This window comes from Barbus barbus (genome assembly GCF_936440315.1).
Source record: "Barbus barbus genome assembly, chromosome: 47".
Lineage (NCBI taxonomy): Eukaryota > Metazoa > Chordata > Actinopteri > Cypriniformes > Cyprinidae > Barbus > Barbus barbus.
The window spans coordinates 22,447,193-22,474,982 of NC_136725.1; the positions used below are offsets into that span (position 1 = coordinate 22,447,193).

A 27,790-nucleotide genomic window follows, 5' to 3' on the forward strand; every position below is an offset into this window, starting at 1 on the left:
GACAATAAATTTGTATATTTATAAAAAATTTTATTCTACATGAGATACATATTAGAAATGAATGTTGTTTTGAAGAACATCCTTAGGTCCCATACCAGATAATTCATCAAATAAATCTGGTTTTCATGAATAAATAGATATACATTATGCAAACTGGTACATCTTAACAGCTTTTTGCAAAGCATAAAAATACTTTAATTGTGATGATTTAATCAGTAACAGTGAGGAAATAATTTAACTCCCAAAATATTCCACAAAGCCCAAATAAAGATCTGAGATGTCTATAAAATGCTCAACTCATTTCACGGACATTTAATCTCAATCCTTCCACAACAATCATGTGTATCTTAAGAACATTTGTATTTGGTTTGTGACAGAATTATAGAAGCCTTCAGAGTATTTAAATATACCAGTCAATATATCAAATAAACTGTTGCATCACTGTTTATGCTGTGTTTTATCACCATGAAGAAAAACTGAATAAAAAATAAGAAACAATCACTCGTACTGTATTTCCTTTCACCAACCACAGTAAAAGTGCATTTTGCAAATTAATGAATTTAGGTTTTTGTTAAGCTGCAGTATTTAAAAAGTAATGATTTCATAAACTTGGCTTCAATATAATTAGAATTCAGAAGCTTTGTTTTGCAGGTTTAAGGTACATTTTAAGCTGAATGTAAAAGTGTAGGATCACAGTCTAGTGAAAGAACTCAAGGTTATTGCATTTATAAAATGGCTACTTAATTCAGAATCACCATCCAGCATATTTCATAAGGAAAGAGATTTCATAATTCTTCAATCTGTCAGTTACAGATATTTTAATGTCTGGAGTATACGGAGGACATTTGGAAGCCTTGTTAACTCGCATCATGGTGGGTTGACCAATTTTTAAAAATTAAAAAACATGGAAAGTGTTCAGATGTGTTGATATTTTTTCAGGCCAACATTTAAAGCTCTAAGGATTCTTCAATTCCTGGCTGGTTACACTAACAACACATTTGCAGTGGTAACAGATGGGGCTGTTTTTCAGTTTGTACAGTAAAATAAAGCCATTTAAAGATCTCAATAAAGGACCTTTTGTTTAATTAGTGCAGTAGTGTGAAAATAATTATATAAATGTTAAAGCAAATCTTTTCGTAGAGATTGTCCTATCGTCCTTTACTCTGAACCTTTCTGGTAAATATAATATGTGGTTTGAACCAATGTTTTCACAAGCATTTCATTAGCTTTTGGGGGTTATAATTGCAGACTGTGTTATAATTTGTAATTTCAATGCCCTATCAAAAATATCACCTTTAATCAACACATGAACTGTCTGTTCCAAATATAGTATTGAAGCTTAATAAAAGCTTAATCAAATTAGCAGATGATTTCATCAATATGTTTTAAACAATCAAACCGAGGCTTATTTTACCCTCTGTGTATTTTACAAATTGAGAAAAATAATCATAAGATGAAGTACTTAAAGTACAATAATCAGTACATAAAAATATTCATATGGATTCTTAAGTCCACATGAAGCTACTTCATATGGTAATAGTAAATTATGAAGAATGCGAAAAAAGATTCCAGCTCAGAAAAAAACAGACATAAAGAAACAGCACTTCATATGTTCGGTTGCCATGTGTGCAATCAAGTAACGATTATAATTACAGGTATATCTGACATAGTCATACATAAACAATTCTGTTTGCGTTCAAACTAACATTCATCGATCAGCATCCAACGATCAGACCCTGGAAACACGACTGAAGAAGCAAAGTTCAGCAAAGTTCTCACGTTTTTATTTTTGTTGCTGATCCAAGACCTCCGATTTATTTTAAAGGATTGCTAATATAGTGCCACTTCAGTGAAGTGCTTTTCCTCTAAAATGCATCAAACTCTCCATACCTTGTCAGAGATCAGAAACACAGTCTGTCTCTCTGCATCTGTGATTCATTGGTACCGATCGTGAAGGTCTGACTGGCTGCCTGTGGATGGAAAGTTTGTAAGTCACCAGTGTTCAAATGCTCAGTGAGATGTAGAAGAAAAACTCCATGTCCATGGCCTGATGGGGGACGCAGGAGCTTCCTCCGTGGATAACGGGAATTAGAGCCCCGTCCAGATCGTTCATATACTTCTGAGGCAGGAGTCGGCCACCAGAGCCAGCCTGGTACTCAACCTATAAAAATACAACAGTGATTCTGCTAAATATTGTGATTTTAAATGTGATTAAAAAAGGCTCTAGGTTTATGCTGTAAATTAGCATTTTATATACATGTATATTAAATGATTGTAAAATTGCAATAGTAATATTTTTGGCTAGTCCTAATTTCTCAAACTTCAAAGGTTGTGTGAATAAATATATATGTATAGTAATAATAATAATAGTAATATGTATATGGCTAGTTCAAATTTCTTAATTTTCAATGCTCAAACGGAGAACCACCGGAAGCCCTTAAGCTGCTCTTTTGTTGATCTTATATTATAAAATGATCAGGTTTTAGCCTGGAAAGATGTTGTTTAGTCAACACTGCTCTGTAATTTAGCACCCAAAATAATTTACCATGTCTGAGTCTGTGGAGACCCGGAGTGCGAGAGAGTTGAACCCATTCGCCATGAGCACAGAGAGGTGCGGGCAGAGGGCGGCGCAGCTGGCCGTGGCTATCTCTCTCTGAAACTGAGCCGATGACGTGAGGACGGCAGACAGAGAGACATCTGAAGACTTCAGCAGATAGAAGACCTGACGGGAGATGGGACATGAAGCAGAGATGACACCAATAAAATCCCTCCTTTTGCAGGCATCATGCCGTACTCACCTCAGTACACCTGATGGTTCGGCCGTCCATCTCAAACTCCGAGTCCTGCTGGATCTTGACGCTGGACACTCCCTCTAGAGACTTGCCATCCATCGGACTGGTGACTCTGCAAACATGCAAACAAGTTACACGTTATGCTGTCTTGGGGGAATTACATTTGACCTGACACAGCATCTTAACAGTCAAAGGAAGCTGAAGGAATGAATATTAAATAGTGCCTAATTAATGCAGAAAACATTTTCAAGGTTACTCGCATCGGCAGCCAAACAGATCAATAGTGATTTATCATTCAGTAAAGTGGTTATCCAGTACAGTATTGGCATACTGAACCTCCACAAGACAGCATCTGATGAGAACATGCACTACTGGTCAAAAGATTGGAATAATTCAGTCTCTTGTGCTCACCTATGCTGCATTTATTTGATAAAAATACAGTAAAAATAGTGAAATATTATTACAATTTAAAATAACTTTTCTATTTGTATATATTGATGAAAATAATGTTAAACGGCAAATAAGCATATTAGATTGACTTCTGAAGGATCATGTGACACTGAAGACTGAAGTAATGATAATGAAAATTCAGCTATGATCCCATAAAATGTAAATGACATTTTAAAATTATATTAAAATAGAAAAGTTATTTTAAATTGTAAACAATATTGCTGTTTTGACCATATTTTGGATCAAATCAATTCATCCTTGGTGAGCATAAGAGTCTTATTTTAAAAACAATAAATCTCAACTACTCTAAATTTTTGATAGTGTAATTGTATATGATAAATCGTTGGTACCCAGAGTTGACAGGTGTGGTCCAGTCGACCCAGCGTACATTCACATTTTCCCGTGTCTCTTCCGAATCTGCCTTTCCACAGGGGATCTGGAAGTCGGACTGGTCCCTGAGGGCCTGTCGCAAACCCTCCATGGTCTCCGGAGGGATTTGCACCATTAACCCGTCTAAAGATGAAGAGGGACAGCGTGATGATTAAACGTTTTGAGAAAAATGACCTGAGGAAGTGTTTGAAAGTGATTTGTGTGACAGCATTACCCTCCACAATGCTGGATTTGGCAATGAATCCTGATGAGGCTTTCAGAGCACCGTTAAAAACCACAAAACTAGCTCCAGTCACTGCAAATGAAAGATGGGGTCCGGTGAGACATCCACTTATCATATTACATAACAAATGTTGCACAACAAACAACTTAAAGAGTGATTTCACACTAAAACTTTTGGTGCTGACCAAAGTACATTTGAAAGTTTGGTTTTCCTAAAGATTTTGATCATATTAAACAGTCTTCCGATCATTCCTTGTCTTGCAACATGCAAGTTTCACAACAAAGATGTTTTAATATCACCTCAGATGTAAAAGATTATTGTTGGTAAGTTTAAATAATTTTCTAAATATTTTTGTGTATATAAATAAAAGCAATTAAAAACTTTTTTCATGTTAATTCAGTCAAAAACATTAGGAAAACATGCCTTGATTATTTTTCAAAAATATCTATATAATATTATTATTATTATTATTATTATTATCTATATAAAATATATATATATAATATTTATTATGTAGGGATGTCAAATCGATTAAATCACATACAAAATATATGTTTGTTTACATGTGTGTGTGTGTTCTGTATATATTTATTTGTATATATAAATACACACACATACATGTATATGTGACCCTGGACCACAAAACCAGTCTTAAGTCTCTGGGGTATATTTGTAGCAATAGCCAAAAATACATTGTATGGGTCAAAATTATTGATTTTACTTTTATGCCAAAAATCATTAGGATATTAAGCAAAGATCATGTTCCATGAAGATATTTTGTAAATTTTCTACTGTAAATATATCAAAACTTCATTTTTGATTAGTAATATGCATTGCTAAGAACTTCATTCGGACAACTTTAAAGGCGATTTACTCAATATTTTGATTTTTTTGCACCCTCAGATTCCAGATTTTCAAATAGTTGTATCGCTGCTAAATACTGTCCGATTCTAATAAACAATAAATAAATGGAAAGCTTATTTGTTGAGCTTTCAGGTGATGTATAAATCTCAATTTCGAAAAAATTGACCCTTATGACTGATTTTGTGGTCCAGGGTCACAATTTAAGAAATAGATGCATTATATATTTACATTTTTATATGATATATATCATACATAAATATGAGATATATAAACATACATACAGACACACACACACACAACCACAGATGTAAATATTTCATAAATACATTCACGTACTTGTGTAATACAATACACACACATAAATTAAGTAAACAAACTTTGATTTTGGATGTGATTAATCGCAATTAATTGATTTGACAGCCCTAGTATTATGTAATATTTTTGTGCATATAAATGAAAATTATTAAATACATACAATGGGGAAAAAAAATGATTTGTTCCCCTGCTGATTTTGTACGTTTGCCCACTGACAATGAAACGGTCAGTCTATAATTTTAATGGTAGGTCTTTTTGAACAACAACCAAAAAAATCCAGAAAAAAAGCATTTAAAAAAAAAAAGTTATAAATTGATTTACATTTTAATGAGTGAAATAAGTTTTCGATCCCCTATCAATCAGCAAGATTTCTGGCTCCCAAGTGTCTTTTATACAGGTAAGGAGCTGAGATTAGGAGCACTCTCTTAAAGGGACTGCTCCTAATCTCAGTTTGTTACCTGTATAAAAGACACCTGTCCACAGAAGCAGTCAATCAATCAGATTCCAAACTCTCTAGCATGGCCAAGACCAAAGAGCTGTCCAAGGATGTCAGGGACAAGAATGTAGACCTACACAAGGCTGGAATGGGCAACAAGACCAACGCCAAGCAGCTTGGTGACAACAGTTGGTGATTATTCGCAAATGGAAGCAACACAAAATAACTGTCCATCTCCCTCGGTCCCTCGGCTAACTACAAGAAACGTCTGACCTCTGTGATTGCCAACAAGGGCTTTGCCACCAAGTACTAAGTCATGTTTTGCAAAGGGGTCAAATACTTATTTCACTCATTAAAATGCAAATCAATTTATAACTTTTTTTAAAAACATTTGTTGTTGTTATTCTGTCTCAGTTCAAATAAGCCTACCATTAAAATTACAGACGGATCATTTCTTTGTCAGTGGACAAACATACAAAATAAGCAGGTGATCAAATAATTTTTTCTTTCTTTCTTTGTGTTTATTCAGTCAAAAACAGGCTTTGATTATTTTAAATGCAAGTTGGAATAATGTGTTTCATGTAATGTTAAAAAAAAAAAAGATTAATCAAATTTTCTGTGTGTTAATTCAGTCAAAGTCACTGAGAAAAACATGCCTTGATTACTTTTCACTTGATTTTTAGATTTTGCATTAAATATCTACTTGACTACAATGGCTTGAAATGATTGAAATGTTGGTCCCTCTGATTGAAAAATAAAATCCTTTTAAAGACATTCAAGAGAAAACACCAAGTTTTTAAGGATTTTCAGCTATAGCAGTGACTAACTAACCTCTCCTAGTTTTTCCTGGTATACTGTTGGCTTGCGTCTGGTAGCTTCCGTCCTCGTTCTGCAGGCAAACCAAGTGAGAATCGGCCTCAGTGCTGAAACAGGCACCGAAACTGATCACATGCTCATTAGAGGAGTTCACCACCTTCAGCATCTACAATAGCCAGAACAAAATAACATATTCAACAACACATTAACACTGAAGCCTAACTGCTACACAATTCAAACATAACTCTGACCTCATTAAACCTGGACTTGGGAATGTCGATAAAGCTGTTGCCCATCTCCATGTGCACTCGCAGATTTTCCACCACCGGTAAACTGTACTGGTAGTTCCTCAGATCCTGTGTTAGAATCAGCAAATCACAAGAATGAAGGTGGATACCAAGGATTTGGCATTACAAGGCCTAAAGTTAAAGGAATAGTTCACCCAAAAATGAGAATTTGCTGAAAATGTTCTCACCCTCAGCCCTTCCAAGACATAGATGAGTTTGTTTCTTCATCAGATTTGGAGAAATGAGGCATTACATCACTTGCTCACCAATGGAGTGAATGGGTGCCATCAGAATGAGAGTCCAAACAGCTGATAAAAACATCACAATAATCCACAAGTAATCCACACAACTCCTGTCCATCAATTCACATTTTTTTTTTACTTCAAACTGTTGCTTCTGGCTAAAAAGTCCATAATCTACAATAAATATTCCTCCAGTGAAATTTGTTTTAGTTTCTTACAAACACATAGTTTTTTGCTTCATAAGATGTTAACTGATGGACTGGAGTGGTGTGGATTGCTTGTGGATTATTGTGATGTTTTTATCAGCTGTTTGGACTCTCATTCTGACGGCACCCATTCACTGCAGAGGAACCACTGCTGAGCAAGTGATGTAATGCTTAACTTCTCCAAATTGATTGTGAATGAAGACATCTCATCTACATCTTGGGTGGTCTAAGGGTGAGAACATTTTCAGTAAAATGTCATTTGTGGGTGAACTATTCCTATAATAACACGCGTGTCATGTGTATCATGTAATGCTATTTTTGTGCATATAAATTAAAAAAAATTAACCAAGACAAAACATGCCTTGATTATTGTACAACTTGATTATTAGTTTTTGCATTGAATATACTTGAATGTATTTTTAAATGTTGGTTCACTGCTTGAAAAAAATCTTTTTAAGCCATAAATAAACAAAGGATTTTTGGGTTACAAGGCCAAAGGTTTGATAACATGTTTACATTCACCATTATACTAAAATGGATCTGCAAAGTAGAATAACCGGTAATAAGCCAATTTAGATGCAAAATAAACTTAATTTGCAGAGATGGGCCACATTTTTCCATGCCTGCATCCAGAAAAGTGGCCATAAGTGTACTTGAAAGCACTATAGTTAGAATGGGGACCAAAGAATCTCTTTAATTCTCAGAAATCAAGAATGGCTCAGAGCTGAAGTACACACTGAGAGGTCTTGGGTTTGAGTCTTGAGCGCTTTCTAATCTCCTTCATTATCTGTCCTGAGCTGAACCCGAGACTCTAATTAGAAAGGTGAAAAAACAGCTTAACCAAACCATCTCTGATGTAAAACCCTTTAGGGCAAATGTCTCACATATTATAACATTTTTAATTGAAACCACGTTAAAATGTAGATATTGTATATAAGGTAAGTAACAAATACAGTCTGCATTATGATCTTGACCTTAACTGCATATCTTTCATCTTTGAGAACCATTAAGCCATAAATAGCTTAAAACATCATCTTTTAAAGGTTCGAAAGGACTCTTTTTTTTTTTTTTAAAGAAATAATGCTAAAAAAAAAAAGTTTCCACAAAAATATAAACCAGCACAACTGTTTTCAACACTGATAATAATCAGAAATGTTTCTTGAGCAGCAAATCAGCATATTAGAATGATTTCTGAAGGATCATGTGACACTGAAGACTGGAATGATGGCTGCAGAAAATTTACTTTGCATCAAATCTTATACAAATCTTACCGAACCCAAACTTTTGAACACCAGTGTACATCTTTAAACAATGCATTGCAAATTTAAAGGAATAAATTCAATACTTGAGGGTTAAATGTGAACACGTACTGTAAGCAGATTCATGATGGTGTGTCCCGTCTCTTTAAAAACTGAGTCACGGAAACGCACGCTCACCAAAGGGCAGGGATACACTGTAAAAATAAACAACACATCACATGACTGGAGGAGACGGTAATATGAGCTAATAAAAACAATGTTTTAATAAAAACAGTGTCTTCTCTACTGTACTAAAGGATGTTTTAATGAGGGCTCACCGTTGTATTGCGCCCCCAGAGTGAGCAGCAGTCGGAGGGGAAACACTTTAGCCCAGGGAACCTCTAGTTTCTGAATCAAAACACCACAGAGGAACGAGACCTGTGGCAGAGCAAGACCATCCAGTGGCTGAAAGGTCGGAGTGAAGAACAGGACGCCCCCATGGTCTTTACTGCCCAGGAAACTGTCAGTGAACGTTACGTTTCCAAGGTGCTCGATGAACTTCCCTTTGTTAGGAAAAATAAGAAAAACACTATAAATATCACTGTTACATTCTGAATATTTAGTGTTTTTATTAAACAAATAAAATATCATGCAACAAAATAAACCTCAAAACTAAGTATTTTTGCTGGTATAAATCTATTTTGCTACTAATTTGTCAGTATAGTAGAAAAAAAAAACTTTATAAGAGTCAAAGACTAAATGGAATATGGACATGAAAAAGCAGATTATGACCGTTTTTGTCTCCCCTTTAAGGCAAGACACTACAGATAAATAGGGCAACAATTTAACTAACAGATATCACCATACATTTTCAGTTGACTGATTACATTAAGAATTGCAAACATGTTTTGCTTAAATATGCAAATGCTGCATTAACTAATGAAATATGCACTAATTTGCAAAGATTTCTAGAAACAGACATTCCAGAATAGGTTGTTTCAGAGGGGATTTAAGATTTTTATTATCAAAAATGTTGTTTAGGCCAATTTATAAAACTTTAACAATTTAGTCAATACAAACATATATGTGCATGTGTGTGTATATACACACACACAATATATATATGCACAATATAATTTCCAACGAAAATGCATTTGCAAAAATGCAAAAAAAAAAAGTGTTGCAATACAGAAATTGTACTGTATTAATTAAAACATGGATTAAAAAAATATCTGAGTTGTAAGATATTCCTTAATTATAATAATAATGATATTACTACTAATAATAATAATAATTCAAAGTAATATTGTAATAAGTTGTATTATTGTTATTATTAGCATTATTTTTACTTTGAGAAGTACATCATTCAAAAATAAAATAAATACCGCCAACAGCCAGAAAAAAATTCACCAAGGTTTTAGCAATAAAATCTATAAAAACTGTAAAGTTTGTCAGTGCGGCTGAAGTGGAGCAAAATGTTATTTTGAGAAAACTGCCTTTAAAGATATGGATTGTAATGAACAGACACAAATAGACAAACTATAATAAAATAAACACTTGAGTTACTTTGGATGTTTTCTTTCCACTAGTCTGAAACATCACGTCATGAAAAGACAAAAAGCCCAAAATCTCAAAACTACCCAGTGCATGAAAGCACAATGTTTTTGCCTGTACTGTGAACTGTTTTGTGTGATGTACCTTTCTGTGCATCCTGGTATAAACTAACGTACAGGTTGAATACGTCTCTAGGTAGGCTCTTCTCCTCTGGGAGACACTCAATTATAAACACCAGCTCCTTCTGGCCCACTCCCTGAAGACCATTAGAGCTCAAACACCAGCACCTCTTCTCACCATCTACAACACAAACAAAGAGAGGGCAATGATGTTTATCAAATGAACAAGCTGGACATGATCACATATTTGAATCAGACTGAGAAACCGTAACATACATGTGACGATCTTGATGTTCACCAGTAAATTAGCGTTGAGCACAAAGGTCAGAGGCTGTGGGCCTCCCTCTTCCAACAGCAGCAATATTTGGCAAGCAGCAGGACGTTCCTCAACTAATAAATCTGTAATGAAATGAAAAGAAAATTACACATGACAGAAAAACAGTACAGCAGCAGCAAAATGACTGTTGTGAGGTTACAAAATAACAACCAAAATGGCTGCAGCTTCAGTTAAAGGTAGTAAAGTAGCTACACATTTATGACATTTTATACTCAATCAGGATATTAACTAACTTCTATAAGTAAATAGTATTTTGCTGTCATCTACAAAGTCCCATTCTGGCATTGCAATAGACACATTTCTGAGCCTGAGTGCATGAAATTTCTCTTCTAATAGTCCAATGTATGTCCAATGTATTATTATAGCAATATGATTCAGGCAAAAAAAAAAAAAAAAAACACCTGTTTAGTAGGGTTTGAAAATATTGCCAAAAAACATAACATTTTCCACTCCATAACATTCAATATTGCTTTATCACAACATTCATTTCAACATTCATGGGGAAGCAAAGGAATTTCACATATTTGCAAGAACTCAAGAAAAATCTGAATATAATTTATTTATTTAGAAGTAAACTACAGAGTAAGCTGCCTTTTATTCTTTATTTATAAATAAATTTGCGTTAGTTTCATCAAAAAAAGTTGTCTAAAGAAGCAAATTCTTGCAACTTTAACCCTCTGGGGTCGACAAACGCGGATACGCATTTGGTGGCAGATTTTCCTGATAAGGCTTGATCGTACAGATAAGAGCAATACACCATTCGAATCTGTAAGGGGTCTACTTTTATTTGTATACACTCATAACAACTAAACTTTGTGCTTTTGAAGAATAAAGAAAACAAACAGGGTGCGCTCTCTGCCTTCTCCGTCTCAGCGAAATGCTTTTAGAAACGCGTCACTAAAATGAAGTGTAACTCAGCGAATTCTGAACACACAGACATGAGAGTTATATCTATAGAAAGCTTGAAGTGTCTACTTTCAAATTAAGTAAGTATCGAAAACAAATATTCTGTGATGAAGTAATCCGTATGAAACCAACACGATGTTCAGTCTTTCCCGTCTAACTCATTATCTCGAATGCAATCCCGCCCCCTCGCGTTCATATGTAAATAACCACGTGAGTCGCGTGCACGTGGAGACGCCAAACATAAACAAAGAGCGAGGAGTCGTTCATCGCGGCTACTGTTCGTTTCTGGAAGACGACACGCTGAGTAAAGGCTGGATTTCCCTCAAAAGAAGAACAATACTTAATCCAGAAGAGAAGATCGATCTGATGAGTAAGTAATGTTTATTTTTTTCCATTAGTTAACTACTAAACTAGACTACTAAACTAAACTTCAACTAAACAAAAATATATAATAACTAATTTCCAGCAAAAACGTTATTTTATGTCGATTTCTTTTTTGGGCAAATACAGTGCTGCAGAAATTGTAAACTGTATTAATTCAATCATGGATAAAAAAAATCTTGGTTGTATGATATTCCTTAAAAAAAAAAAATACTATTATGATAATAATAATTCAAAGTAATATTTTACTGATGTATTATTATTTTTGCTTTTAGAGGAGAAGTAAATTTTACTATTTAACAGCAATATATTTTTGTAATAATTTCTTCAAATTAAACCATACTTTTATTCTGGTGTGTCATTGCGAAGACCTGAGTTTGTGTGTGTATCTGACAATAGTTTTTCTCAAATGAAATGATGGCAAAAGTGACAGCTCTGGAGATGAAGTACATGAGTTCACTTTCAAGTTTATTTTCGATATGGTGTATTTGTTTTTTGTTTGATGTCAACTTATAGCCCTGCCCTAGGGGCCATCAAAATGACGACTACCCTCTTGTTTAAGCCTTTAAAATTCCTCACCTCCATCTTCCTCCTCTCCTGTGGTAATGAGCAGTGGTGGCAGACCTTCATCATCCTCTGGCACCAGACTGACCACTCTCTGCACACAGCTGCCCACCGCACAGAGCAGGCCGTAGTCCCACGGGCCTCTGATGGGCGGGCGGCTCACCTCGGCAGTGTTGTCAGAACTTCCTCCAGCACTCTCATCACACTCGCCAGGCAATTTATCATCGGGCTAAAAGGCAGCAAATCATTTAATGACTTCAGTTGTCATTATCAGTTTTCTCCAGCATCAGTTAAGAGGATTTAGCAGACTCACCCCTGGCGGGTCTGGCGTTACAGGGCTTGACTCCTGAGAGGATCGCCGGGTCTGTACGGACAGTTTGGTGGTGTCGGCGACTTCTCCGTTTGGCAGGATGCCATCGGCAAACCACACATGTTTCTGCTCACGTGGAAAACCTACGGGAACACATGGAGAAACACAAACAGCAACTTGTTAGGGTAAGGCTTGAAACAGGGTTATTGTTGTGAACTAAAACTAAAATAACTAAAACCACATGTAAAAAACATGTTTGTTACTCAAAATAAAATGTTAAACTGAAATAAAATTTATATAAAAATTTCAGTAAGTTGCCAATGCATCAATTCCTATTTTATTTCAGTTTAAATTAAAGTGCTAAAATAATTAAAATTGAAATAAAAATTAATAACTAGACATAAAAAAAATGACAAAAACAAAACACATTTACTAAAACTTTAACATTTAAAGGAAAATAAAAAATAAAAACAAAAATTCAAAATAGTAATGAAACTATAACAGAATATCAATGACCCTAAAATAACAGTGACTTGAAATACAGTAGGTGTATCAAATAAAATCTCCATGATATTTGGTGTGATGAAGAGGAACATTTTATCTGTTTTCTATTTTTCTATACTAATTACAATACCGTTTAAGAGTCTGGCTTTTGTTTGGGTCAAATGTTTGATCAAAAATACAATAGAAATTGTGAAATATTATTACAATTTAAAATAACTTTACTATTTGAACATTTTGTAAAATGCTATTTATTGCCGTGATCAAAGCTGAATTTTCAGCATCATTACTTCAGTCTTCTGTGTCACATTACTCCAGTGTCACATGACGCTTCAGAAATCACTTTAATATGCAGATTTGCTGCTCAAGAAACATTCCTTATTATTATCAATGTTGAAAACAGTTGTGCTGCTTCATATTTTTGTGGAAACCATGATTTTTAGGATTCTTTGATGAACAGAACAATTTTTTGTAACATTATAAATGTCTATGAATGCCACTTTTAATCAATTTAATGCATACTTGCTGAATAAAAATATTAATTAAAAATCATAACAAAAATCATCATACGGACCCAAAACTTTTACATAGTAATGTACAGTTAAAACGCTAACCTAGTCTAGCACACTATATGAAATGCAGTGCACGCAAATTTGGGACGCAGTCACTCTTTCATTCATGAACTAATTATATTAAGTGGAAGTCACTGTGTTTCATAGCCATAAGAGCTATAACTCTGGCTCAGAGTGCAGTGCGTACCATCATTACCGGGGTGTTTGAGGACAGACACGGGGACCATGACGGTGGGTGGGGGAGAGTTGAGGGTGCCGGCGGCGCGGGCCTGCTGCATGGGCGGTATGGTGGAGCAGTACTCTGATGGGATGTTGGGATTGGGACTGGGCCCAGTAGGGCTCATCATTCTCTCATGGGCTTGAGCTGCACACAAACACACAAAATCAGCCATTCTTAAATCAGTCTTTTCAGTGTGGTGAATGAAAGGTCATGCTAGGTGAGAGAATGAGAGAGAGAAAGGAACAGTGGGTAAATGTTGTTTTGACCCAACTAATTACCACTTATTTAGTTTCTTTCAAGTCAGGCACTTTGTGCAAAAACTATTCCCTCATTTCCCAAGCCGCCTCCCTGAATCCCCACTGGATGACTTTTTAAATTTTGAACCACACTCAAAACATTGTATTTCTGTATTTTAGAGTTTCTATAAATATTAATAATATTATAATTATAATAATATAATAATTAATATTAATCCAGACCCTCCAAGTCAGATTAGAGGAAATTGGGAGAGCAAACTCACTCACAAATCATCTATATCTGCAAGACATGGGCTGATACAATGTAAGATTCTACATAGAGTTTAATATACTTATGCCAAATTTGCTCAAATATGCCCCTCCGTCAGCAATGTATGTAATAGGTGCAAGCAATCACCAGCCAATCTCATTCATATGTTTTGGGAATGCTCTAAACTACTTGATTATTGGACTAAGATTTTTACGTTTTATAAATCCACTTTTGGCCATTTTTGGGATGGTAGTTGATGTTAACTTTTCAGTAACAGTCCAAAAGTCTTTAGCCATTACTACTTTATTAGCAAGGCATGTCATCCATTTGAAGTGGAAACATTTTTCAACCATTCTTTTGATACATGGCTGAAAGAAGTGTTAGGTTGCATTAAATTGAAAAAAATTTGATTGTCACTCACTGGTTCTTTAAAAACTTTTGACAAGGTGTGGTGCCCCTTTTTAGATTATTTGCTGGCTAACTCTCTAGACATTTAACCTGAGCTTAACCTGAGGACCCCCCGCCCGCCCGCCGCCTTTTCTTTTCTTGTAAAGTGCTTTGTTTTTTAGAATTCTAAGATTGTGTTTTCTTTTCATGGGAAGTTAAGTGATTGAGGGAGGTTTTTACTGGTGCATAATATCATAGAATGATCATAAAATCAGTGTTGTTATCTGTTGATTTGATGGTCCATGCAGAATATTTTGATAAAGAAATTTGAAAAAAAAAAAAAAAATGAAGTTTCTCATTAAAGATTGTGTACAACTTTCGTTTACAGGACGCCCAAAAATTAAGGCAATTTAATTAATCGTTAATAAATTCTTCTGTAAAATATAGTACCCCATATCTGTCTTTACTTGACCTTTTGAATTATGTAATGGGAGAAATTTAACATGTACATAACTATCCAATCAAAGTCTCATCCTAAATTATTTGACAATATATTGTTTCACTCACAAAAAAGGAGTGAAAAGTTCATTATAATAATAGTATAATTTCCTCATCCTCAAGTTTTATGATTTTCTTCTGTCGAACACAAAAAAGGAGATTTAGCACAAAAAGTTCCATAAAAGTAGTAGACGTGTGTGCTGTCATCCATACCTGTGTAAATATTTACTGAAAATCCTGCACTCCACAACAGCAGAGTTAATACGTTTCAATCTGTACCTCACACATTTAACTTCTGGATGACTTTCAGTAGCACACTGGCAAGTATGAACTACTTTCATGGTGCTTTTCAGAGATTGACAACCCCTGATTTATATGCTTTCATTTTATGGAAAGAAAAGCGACAATGTTCTGTTTTTTTGTATTCAACAAAAGAAAAAGTCATATGGCTGCGGAACAGCATGAGTTAATGATGACCCTTTTCATTTTGGGGCGAACTGCCACTTTAAATGCAGTGAAAGAGCAGTTCAAATTTCATATATATTTGTAATACACTACCATTCAAAAGTTTAGGATGAGTAAGATTTTGTTTTTAAAGAAATAAATACCTTTATTCAGCATTGAATAATTGTTCAAAAGTGACAGAAAAGACTTCTGTCAAAAGATTTCTGTTTCAAATTAATGCTGTTCTTTTGAACTTTCTATTCATCAAATAATCTGGAAAAATAAAATGTATCACTGCCTCCAGAAAAATACGAAGCAACAACTGTTTTCAACATTGATAATAATGAGAACTGTTTCTTGAGCAGCAAATCAGCATATTAGAATGACTTCTGAAGGATCATGTGACACTGAAGACTGGAGTAATGATGCTGAAAATTCATCTTTGATCACAGAAATAAATTACTTCTAAAAACATTCACATAAAAAAAGTTATTTTCAATTGCAATAATATTTTACAATTGTACAGTTTTTAATGTTGTCTGATCAGATAAATGCAGCCTTGGTGAGCAGTAGACTTTTTTGAAAAACATCTTAAAGGCTCCAAGCTTTTGAATGGTAGTGTATATAATGCACACTCAGGTTTCAAATATTTTTGTTATAAATCTCTCTTGTCAAGTTGTTGACCTGTGGTAAACCAAATGATGACTAAAGTCCAAACCTCATTCAGCCGAGTCACATTCTAATAGATCAACAATTTACAAGCAAGACTACTAAGCATCAATCACAGCACTGTTGTTATTAAAGTGATGGGCAACGAGCCACCAAACCGAACTCAAGAAACAGGACGTCCAGTTCAGCCACAGCCCAGTGTGATGACGCCTCCTCCAGCCGTGAGTCAGCTGTGCTGTGCATTATGTTGATTAAGGCTCATAGTTGCTCATCGACCTGATTACACTGACACTGACTGTGACACCCGCAAACATGTCACCTAGAAACACGAAAGCACAAATCTGCTGGCTCACTGTGAAAACGGCTACAACAAGACAGATGGGAACTGTGAAGCCAAGAACCAGCAGGACGGAACGTCCTTCAGCATATGGAAATTCTCTAAAGACGGTGCAAAAAGTTACAAACTTAAAGAGTTAACCAGATAAAACAATCAATTACACTTCAAGCCTCAAGAGGGCTCGATTTCGATTCAGTTCAGTGAGCTTACCTCATCCTAAATTAACTCTCTTCCAGGTTAATCACGGGTTGCATGTTAGTCTCCCAGGACAGCGTTAGTGTGCGCTGAGCGAAGGAGGAAGTGTCCCCCTTGCCGTTAAGCGAGAGAGAGACCGAGAGTGAGTGAAATAGAGGGCGCATCCTTGAGCCTCTCTCATCCCGGACGGGGCGCAGCTCACTTCCGCAAGCTCACACTGAGTTCTCGTCTGTCCTGGACCAGGCGAACGTCTCTGGCTGCGAGTGCAAGCTCAGTCCGTCCGTCACACACGCACACAGAGGTCGTATTAAATGGCTACCCTGGGCTGAGAGTGGTGACAAACCCTCCTTGCCTGAAGATGAGATGTGTGTGTGTGTGTGTCTGTTTATGTGTGTCTAACTCTATTCCTCAACCCGGAGAGTGAATGAGAGAGAGTGTCACGAATACTGCACCAGGTGGGTCCTATACCACACACACACACACACACACACACAAATACACACTCAAGGACATGCACCAGTGCCCTGGCTCCACCCAGCCCTGCACCAAACCCTGCGAGAGCTGGCTGGCGACTCGCAGCACTGACGTTCTTTGATGAATGTCCTTTTTAATGTGCAAATGGACCGCACGCTCGGCCACACACCGTGTGCCAGCCTCTTTTTATAGACCGGCCAGGACAAAAAAATAAAGCCTTGATCTTCGCCATTAAATCAGCCCTTGAAAAATAAAAGAGCTTCAGATGTTTGGTCCACAAAAAAGTTGGACACAAATGAAAAGGATAGGGGATCAGCTTCTTTCAAAAGGGATGCAAGTGAGCCAGTGTTATTATTGCTTACTGAAACTAAAAGTAGTAGTAAAGCTTAAATGAAATAAAATGCACTTAAAAATGCTGCCTTGGCAACTAAGTGAAATAAATTTAAGTACTAAAATTCTCAAACTGAAATTAAAAAATATTACTAACAAAAACTAATTTTAAAATTACAGAAGCACATAAAAATGACTAAAACAAACATTAAAAATTTAAAAATCAAAGCTAATTCAAAATATTAATAAATACTATTAGTTAATAAATAATACTAAATTAACAAAATTACATAAACCTAAACTAAATTTAAAAATAAATCTGAAGACACAAAAATAAAAAACTAAACCAAAATATTTATTAAAACCATAATAGTATAAATAATACTAAAATAACAGTCATGACAGCATTGCATCAACTAAGGACATCAGTGACATTATATTGTTACACAATTGTATAAAAAGCCATTAAAAACATCTATGAAGGTTAAAAAAAGTATAGTTATAAATAATTAAACTGGGAATTCACTGCTGGCAAGAAGTGCACTTAATAATGGTTGGTCGTCTATGCAGTACAAAGGCAAAAACTTGAAATCTGTGCTACATGACTGGAGAAAACAGAGGAGAAAGGGATCAGGCATTCGGTTTTGTCAAAAACTTCATCACTTTTGACGTTTTTGACCCTCTGTTTATCCAACTGTCCATGGGCAAGAATACAAAATGTTAAAGTCTGATCTGTAGTTTTAACAAAATCGCTGGAGCTCTCGAAAGCAGGATAGCGCAAAATGGCCCCCTTTGTTTCATCCAGCGGACTGATAATTCAAACGTTTTTTACTGCACAAAAACCATTGTCTGCCTTTTGATGATCAGCATAACTTTAAACCTTCCACAACGGCTCACAAACATGTAAAGCAACCAACTACAGTTTGTTTCGCTTCAGTGCCTATAACAGCTAGGTTCATCTAATATACACTGCCAACTAAAGAAAATGATTGTGGTTGGTAATAGTGTGTTGATTCACACCAAAAACCATACTTACAATATTAGCTGTATCGGCGTCCACACTTATAAAAGATAACATTATATTTAATCTAACTGTAGACTTTACTCATAGAAAGTTTTGTGAATGTGACGTCAACATGCACTTAAATGTTTTTATCGTTCATTAGATGAAAAAGCACTGAAATTGATTCCAACGATATTGTTTCTCTATGTTGTATTTTCTTAGAGTTTTTTAAACTTTATGGTTATAGTTCTCATTTTTGGTGTGAATGTACCTTTCTGCCAGAACTAATAAAGACCGATACAGTTTTAAAATGGTTAAAATTGTTATTTTTTTAAAAGAATAGAGTTCATATCACAACTATAACGATAACGGCACAGAGGAGTGATATCTCTGGAATCGCTTTCAGACCTATTTTTTCCCAGCTGTAAATGACAATGTTATCATTATTGCTATCGTTTTATGTGCAAAAGGGCCTTTACAACTGATTACTTCACGGATATAACTAATACATGCTAAGTGCATCAAACAAAGCTCTTTCAAAGATTTAATGCCAATATCACAATACAAATACAATGAGTGCTTTTCAGTAGTTCTTCCTCAAAAACACTCATTTTATCAACCTAATTATTGTTTACTACATTACACCAGCTAGAAATAAACCATGGTTCAATCTGTGGCAGTAGTTCATGTAGGCCGAAGTGTAGAAATGGGTCATACCGACATGAACCACCGCCACAGATTGTCGGCCTTTAAAGAAATAGTTCACCCAAAAATGAGAAATTGCTGAAAGTTCACTCCTTCAAGATGTAGACGAGGTTGTTTCTTCATCAGATTTGGAGAAATTTTGCATTACTTCCCTTGCTCACCAATGGATGCTCTGCAGTGAATGGGTGCCGTCAGAATGAGAGTCCAAACAGCCGATAAAAACATCACAATAATCCACAAGTAATTCACACCACTCCATTAAGGCATTTTAACTTAAAACTGCTGCTTTTAGCCTAAACACAAAACTATAATCCACAGTAGGGTTGGGTGATATCTACAAAATTGGCATCGGACGATGTCTACAGTGAAACATCGCGATAGACGATGACATCGGGGGAGTTAGGAGGTGTGCCCGAAGCATGAATCCATATTCAGAAAGGCACGGAAAACAAATATGATTGCTAATGGTTGCCTGTTACAGTACATAATGTGTTAGAGGATCACGATGCCGGCTCAACATCGTGATGTCTATTAGCAATCGGCAATGGCATCATCTATCGGCCCAACCCTAATCCATAGGACTGGATATTAAACGGAAGTTTATAACATCTTAATGAAATGGATTTGATTTTTACAAACATGCAAGATGTTAACTGATGAACTGGAGTGATTTGGATTATTGTGATGTTTTAATCAGCTGTTTGGTCTCTCATTCTGACGGCACCCATTCACTGCAGAGGATCCATTGGTGAGCAAGTGATGGAATGCTTCATTTCTCCAAATCTATTCCAATGAAAGACACAAATTCATCTTGGATGGGTGAGGACATTTTCAGCAAAATTTCATGTTTGGGTGTTCTATCCCTTTAATGTTTGGTTGTTGTAATGGATGTTTTAAAGGTACAGTGCATTGCATCCACTTGAAAATATTGAATTCATTTTTATTAAGCCAGCTGGGGAGTATATTAAAGTGGTTTAGGACTCACCTTTCTGTATGGTTACATGGCAGATGACACAAACCCTGGCCTCTTTGTCCAGATATTTCAGTCTGCATTTGCGGTTGCAGCAGTTTGCACAGTACACCTGCAAAGCAGACAACATTATTCACTCAAACACTGGCTGTACAAACGCAGTACTTCATCGGACATAAACCTGGAGAAAACTCTCTGGTGTCCTTTAGCCCATTTTATTTATTGGCCCAGTATGTCTTGAAAACAGCAACTCAGTGCTGCAATTCAAGCGGGAAATTATATCAGCGCTAAAAATACATTCTGCTGACCCAGCAAATCCGCCTCTATATTTAGCACCTCCAGAGCAGAATAAACACCACACTGACGTAATGAAAACAAAAGATCTCGCACCAATACATAAAATGAGTATTTTTGCTGTCTAAGGCAGTGGACTACAGGTTTAAGGCTTTCCTGTGGTTATAAATAAACTAGAACACAATGGCACAGACCGAAATCAACGCAGCTGACTGCATGTTAATTCATTGATTCACACTGCGGTTATTCGCCTTTCACCTCCAAAAGTCAGGGCACACTCAACTACTACACAAGAAAGTCACTCTCAGAACTGAAGCAAACACATTACTAAGATTCAAATTAAGTTCATTTATACAAAATAAACCCTGACAGGGTGACCAGGATTCAAATGTAAAAGAGTTTATTTTGAAATAATGACTGGCTGACTGTGCATTTCTTGCTTATTATGAAGATACTTGACATGAATAAGTGGACATGAAATATTGATCAGAGTTTAAACTATTTTGTTATGTGAGAAGAAAGAGTACAGACTAGAGTAATATAGCAAGTAAATAACCCCCTTGGGACAATGGTCAATTATACAAATAAAATAAAATAAATAAAATAAAAAATGTTTTTTTATCAATTTATAGGTAAAATCGCTCCATTCAGTTTGTATCATGCTGCTGTGGTCACAGGTTCAGTTCAATAAATACTTAATATGCATGCACTAATTAGATTGATTTGAGACAGATATAAATAAACAATATTGTAGCAATTCAGTTTTTTTTGAAGAGACCCTTTTACCAGACATTTACATACATCCATGTTTATATACATTCAGCCATACAGTGCCGTAAAATACTTCATAATACTACTGCAGCTAATTATTCTTATTATCATTAAGTATTATCCAAATATTAAATATAACTACTGAAGTTTAAAATTTTATGTTAATGTTAAAGTCAATGTTTTAGAAAGAAGACTCTTGTGCTCAACAAGACTGCATTTATTTGATCAAAAATACAGTAAAAACAGTAGTATTGTGAAATATTACTACAATTTAAAATATCTATTCAAATTTCAAGGAGAAATTTGAATATTTTGAAATATAATTTATTCTTTGATATAATTTATAAAAACCAAAATGTGAGCATCATTACTGTCTCTAGTGTCACATGATCCTTCAGAAACCATTCTAATATGCCGATTTGCTGCTAAATAAAGATTTATATTATTTATTATCTGCTGAAAACAGGTGCATCTTATTTCAGTGGAAACCATGATACATTTTATTTTTCAGGATTCTTTGATGAATAGAAAAGAACAGCATTAATTTGAAAGATATATTTTATAACTTTATGGTCACTTCTGATCAAATTAATGCATCCTTGCAGAATAAACGTATTAATTTCTTTAAAAAATTAATCGTAAGAGCCCAAACTATTTTATATCTTCCAAGTAATTGTGGGTACTGACACTGAGATACAACAAACTCACCTTCCCACATGCTCTGCAATGGTGTCTCCTCTTGGTAAAGGTAAACTTTTGCTCACAATTCATGCAGTTAGGAGCCTCGGAGTCCGGCACCCAAGGGGGCTGCTTTGAACCCAGATCCTCGGCCTCGTGTCCTGGTGGATCAGGACTCTCTCCTGGGTATGGTGGAGGCTCCGAAAGCTCGTCATGGCCATAATTGGCATCATATTGCTGATAAGAAGGGGGTTCACAGTTATTTTCATCTATGTTGGGAGAAACTTGCAAGCCATTCTCTGCAGAAAGGCCTGGCACATCGGGTTCAGTATAGCCGGTTCGGTGTCTTTCAGATGGAGGCCGTGCGGTTTGGTTGGACAACTGCTTTGGTCTCGCCCCACCGTAATTTGACTCTTGGTTGGAGGCGCAAACTGACTGAATCTCAACAGGGCTGGTTGCATTTTCATGGCTAATTGTTTGTGTGGCATCGGTCCTCAGCGGGCTGCTGTCCTGAGATGAAGAAGAAACGTTCGAACCTTCGCTCTCCTCCAGATATTGAGGAGAACCATCGCTCTCAGGAGAAGCAAATGTCTCGACTTTGCAGCTCTGCAGTTCCTCATCTAAAAAGCCTTCCACGTTTCCGTTAAATTCTGAAAAGCCGTCATCTACAAATTTTTCTGCACCTGCATCAGAGTTGATTTTAACACCCTGACCCATCAGAAAAGCGTCCAGCTCCTCGTCCGTAACCATCATCACAGTCTGGTCGCTTTCAGGAAGGTAATCATTGGAGATACTGAACTCATAGGAATAATTTGGGCTTTCTGAATAGGGCGGAGACGGGTTGCTTTTGCACAACTCTTTCTCTGTCGGCGACAAGTTGCGCTTAAAGTTTCTTTCAGGGTAATGGCCTGAGACAGCAGTCGCCCTTTCTGTGTTCGACATGATTTGGACAAGCTCAGGTTCATCTTCAGGTGAGGAATCAGCCCTATTGGAGTAGAACGGAGTTGTGGGTTCTTCAAACGGAAGAATTAACTCTTCAGCCTCTTGAATTGCTGAATTTTTTTCCACTTCAGCCTCATCTTTGGTTTCAATCACTGCTTCCTGTGGGTCTAAAGACGCCACAAGGGATCCACACATAGATACAGCTATCGGCAAGCAAGACAGAGAAGGTTCCTTCTCCAGGGAGGGACTTCCAGCTGAATCCTCTGGTTTTTTGACACTGAGATCTTCAGACAGTTGGGTATCTGTTGAGTCCGGCTGCAGCGATACAGCATGCTCTTCATTGGATGCTGAAACAGCTTCATTTGTAGCATGAGGAATTGAATTACAAACATCTTCCTTGTTTACTGAGACTTTGCATGGAGAACTGTTCTGATCATTGAAGTTTGAGTCTTCAGGACGAGAACTTTCAATCTGATTGCACTCCACAGGTGTGATGCTACTTAAACCATGAGGGTCACCAACGGCCGGTAATATGACATCTAGCAGGCTGAATGAGTTATAGTTAATCTCAGAGTCATATTTTGGTAATTCACCAGCGTTAGAAGCATCTTCTGAAGCTGATACTACAGGACTCTCAAAGTCCACTAGCAGCTCCTCATTAGTTTGTTTCTCAGGAACGTTAAAGTCCTCCTGACTATCGGCTTGCTGGAGGTTTGCAGAACCCGTATCATTCACCAGGTCACACACAGGCTTTAGTGAGCGGTCCGGACAAGGAGGAGCTGAACTTTTGATGCCTCTGCTATCAACGGAGGACAGGAGGTCCACACCTGTGAGTGGCCGTTCATTTGAATAAGAATCTTTTTGGTTTAAGGTAATACTTTGTGATGTAAGTCCATAGTGCAGGGCATTGACATCTGGGAGTGTTTGCGAGACTGTGTGTTGCTCTGGTATGAAGCTCTGAAGGTCCAAATGGTGACCAGGGACAATCGTGGAGTCTGGACAAGGAGGGCTTGGAAAAGTGGTGGGCTTGTTCTCAAGCTCCTCTGAAATTAAAGTGAAACATCATATTAATTTATAATATAGCTAATATGAAAGCATCAGAATAATGAAACAATTAAAATAAATGTTATGATACCATAAAACTGACAGAAAATAAGATCAGATAACATATATAGGATATATATTGTTGCACATATTATATATTATGAATAACACATCATTATTGTAATTTAATATTTTTTTTATGTAATTTATTCCTGTAATAAAAAGCTGAATTTTTAGCATCATTACATTACTGATCCTTCAGAAATCATTCTAATATGCTGATTTGTTGTATTTCTTTAGGAAACATTTCTTATTATTATCTATGCTAAAAAAAATTTAATGCTTCATATTTTTGTGGAAAGTACCATGACACAGTCATGTTCAAAGGTTTGGGGTAAGTACAATTAAAAAAAAAAAAAAAAAAAAAAAAAAAAAGTTACTAAAGATTTCTATTTCAAAACAAATGCTGTCCTTTTGAACTTTCCATTCAAATTATATATATATATTTTTTTTTTACATGGTTTCCATGAATATATTAAGCAGCAAAACACATTTCAACATTGATAAAATTAAGAACAATTATTAATAATTGAGCACCAATAATAACTAATAATAATAATTTAGAAGCAAATCAGCATATTTCTAAATTATCATGTGGCACTCAAGACTAGAGTAATGATAATTACTGAAAATTCAGCTTTGCCATCAAAATAATACATTTGAATTTTAAAATATATTCAAATACAAAAGTGTTATTTCAATTTATAATATTTAAAAAAAAATCAAAAACTACCAACATATGATAAAACTTATGACAAACTATAGGATACATACTTATACAGAATGTACGATCAATTAAATGAATAGGCAAAAGTGGTCGAATTTACATCAATTTACACCCTAAAGGAATTGTGTCCTCAGCAATTTGGAAGTGCAAAATTAATATTTGTAATACAATAATATCAGTAAAGCAAAAGTCTCAAACCTGCATTGAGTTCAAAGTCATCCAAAAGCTTGTCCAGGTCGCACACAGCAGCCTTGAAATAACTGTCCATCCTAGGACGGGGTACGATACACCTCACTTACCCCTGCAGAGAAACTGGGGCAGTTGGGACAGAGAGTTAAAATTTTTTTTTTTTTTACAAATATACATTTTTCCGTCTTAGGAATCTAACTAGGGAATCCTTGGTAGTTGCTGACAGTAATAGACAAAATAATAAGAAACAAATAGGCAATGCTTAAATACAAATAAGTAAAAAGTGGGGACAAATATGTATGGCTATTATTCAATATTGAAGATTTGTATAATTGTAAGATTGAATATTTTCAACATCTGAATTGACAGTAATTTAACGCTTTAGATGTTTACTTTGCTGTGATTTATTGTGAAGTGAAAAGTGGAAGTGTGATTTCACCAGGTCTGCAAAGCAAATCAAAGATTTGACAAAGAACACATTGTAAACAACGATACATTATAAACAAGAAACTATAAATACAAAAACAATATACTAAATTAATTCACTCATTATAGTAACTATCTAGGATTCCTCTGTCATGAGCTATGATATCAACCTTTGTTTCGAAAAGGATGTTAATTAGTCATCTAAATCAACTGGATAACGTTTACTTAGTGCGTATTAGTCCTATTATTTTCAATATTAATAATAACATCATTATTTATCTAAGATAAAGTCTCTAATTACCCATATGAATATAATTTACCAGCTCACTGCAGTCAAAAACTAATAAAGCACACCATTCAAACCGTTTCAGCACACAATAAAGCTTTCGTAACCCCAAAATATAAAAAATAAACAGTACGTTAACTTACTATTTTCATAAAGTTATATTAGCTGTTCAGTTATCATTAGCAATCTGCTAACTAGCTTCTAGCTGCTAGCGTCTAATCACACACAAACATAAATACAACCCAGTTGACTGGAATATTATTTTTTATGATATGATTCCGATTAATTAGCTACCTTAATATGTGTCATTGCTCAGTCGTCTTCGTTTGTTGGCGGTATTCAGATGAAATGTTAGTGTATTTCACTGTTAGCAGCTAGCTAATGTTTTCTTTTTCCTCAGTAAATGCCACAGCCGACTGCGCGAGCGACCATTTCCACCCGGCGCGAGACTCGCTGTTTAAAGGGGACGCGCACTATTTTTGACTCTGCATTACAGACCTTAGTCAGGGTAGCGTCATATTGAATTTTTTGACAGGAATAAAAAAATGAGTCAGTAAGGGACTTAAGTACAGCGTGTTCAGTGCACTGTATTGTTGTTTAACAACTGCGTCTTTTCGGAGAGGAAGAAGAAAAAAAAAAAACACTTCCAGGAGACAAAAACTGCATACAGTTTTGAAATCTGTGAGTTTGCTAAAATCACGTGATTTAAAGACCACAAGTCATTCATTCCCTCGCAGTTCAGGCAGCGGCTAACCTGATGAAGGCCTTAAGTTACTTATAAAACATGCTGAGCGTTCACAGAACCTTCAAAACGTCCATTTCTGTAATGTTTATTTGAACATTACAGAAAACATTAAGGGAACCCCCCCCCCCCCCCCCCCAAAAAAAATGTTTTCTAATATTCAAAATTATATTTCTGAATATTGTCTGAAATGTCTAGTTTTAAAAATATTTTACGTGTTGTTTTTATTGGTTAAGCCAATGTTAAGGGAAGATTTAATTTAATCATTTTGCAAACATTATGAGAACGTTCCCTCTGACATTCCATGAACAATAGGGTAAATGTTTTTGTGTTAACGTTTTGAGAAGATTATTAAAAACCAGAAAACTTTATATTAACATTTATATGAACATTTGTTCATAATGTTCATACCATTCTGTTCTCTCCAAAGGTCTGTTAGCTGGGATGTTAATATTTCAGTATTTTATTCAGTGTGTATGTGCGCATTTTTGTGACATAAGGATATAAATTTGTATAATGACACAGGTATGACAGGTATTACAAGGTGAAGGTGACTTTTCAGGACATTGACCCATGTCCCCACTTTTCAAAACGTTTATAAATCATACAGAGTGAGGTTTTTGGGGAAAAGATGAAATGCAAAGTCTCCTGTGAGGGCTAAGTTTAGGTGTAGGGCAATAGCACATACAGTTTGTACAGTATAAAAACCATTACGTCTATGGGATGTCCCCACTATTCACAAAAACTAACGTGTGTGTGTGTGTGTGTGTTTATTCCTACAGCAACACAAATACACAGAAAATTTAAAATGAAAAGTTAGTCCTTAGGATTATCCAGCTGTTACTGAAAGAGTTCCTATTCATTTTTGCCATGAGAAGGTGAGGTGGACCATAAAAAGACTTGCAGAAGACAGTTGTACAGCTCAATACTAGTGTGTTTTAGCAGTTTGAAATAAGAAGGGGTTGTTAATGTTTATTACAGATCATATTTGTTTGAGGTATAATAAGTAACTGATACCTTTCAAACTAATCTTCTTCATTTTCATCTTAAGAAATATTTTGTTGCATAATAGTTTTGTTTTCACCTGAACAACATCTTTGTTTTAAACTGAGCATATTTCCACATATTCTTCCTCTATATGCTTCTTTAGTTCCTCAACTTACTGAATGAAAACTGCTTTCTGTGTGTCAACTGAAAGTCTCTGTCTTTTCATGTTTTATCGAAAGATGTTTGGAAATGAATCACACTGACAGCACATGAGATAACTCTTGTTTAATCAGTAAATACAGCATGTTGTTTTCCCAGCAAATGATGCAGAGTAAGCAAGATGTGACTGAGCAATACTGATGATTTGCAAATATGTCTATACAGAAATTGAAGTCAGCCATT

General features: G+C 35.6%; 1 protein-coding gene across 2 annotated transcripts; it reads right to left on the reverse strand.

Annotated features, from left to right (window-relative positions):
- Positions 1-26,104, reverse strand: LOC306865713 (zinc finger FYVE domain-containing protein 16-like). Of its 2 annotated transcripts, none has more exons than XM_079410471.1 (18): positions 25,954-26,104; positions 24,957-25,070; positions 22,016-23,970; positions 20,258-20,354; positions 13,700-13,867; positions 12,434-12,573; positions 12,136-12,349; positions 10,209-10,331; positions 9,958-10,113; positions 8,598-8,822; positions 8,392-8,474; positions 6,538-6,642; positions 6,302-6,452; positions 3,847-3,927; positions 3,593-3,755; positions 2,799-2,904; positions 2,546-2,722; positions 1-2,161 (listed from the first exon to the last, which is right to left on the reverse strand). In XM_079410471.1, the coding sequence occupies exons 2-18, from the start codon at positions 25,024-25,026 to the stop codon at positions 2,003-2,005; spliced, it is 4,173 nt and encodes a 1,390-aa protein (XP_079266597.1). In that variant the 5' UTR covers positions 25,027-25,070; positions 25,954-26,104; the 3' UTR covers positions 1-2,002. The 2 variants fall into 2 exon arrangements, with proteins under 2 accessions (XP_079266597.1, XP_079266596.1); XM_079410470.1 differs by having other exon boundaries at positions 13,691-13,867; positions 25,954-26,062.
- Positions 26,105-27,790: the final 1,686 nt, after the last annotated feature.

Excerpts from the sequence above, each read along its gene's own strand:
- LOC306865713 (XM_079410470.1), bottom strand. The coding sequence starts at position 25,026 with ATGGACAGTTATTTCAAGGCTGCTGTGTGCGACCTGGACAAGCTTTTG. Across the intron at positions 3,928-6,301 it reads ACCAGGAAAAACTAGGAGAG|TGACTGGAGCTAGTTTTGTG; the intron begins GTTAGTTAGTCA and ends TTTCATTTGCAG. Across the intron at positions 2,723-2,798 it reads GAACCATCAGGTGTACTGAG|GTCTTCTATCTGCTGAAGTC; the intron begins GTGAGTACGGCA and ends ATCTCCCGTCAG.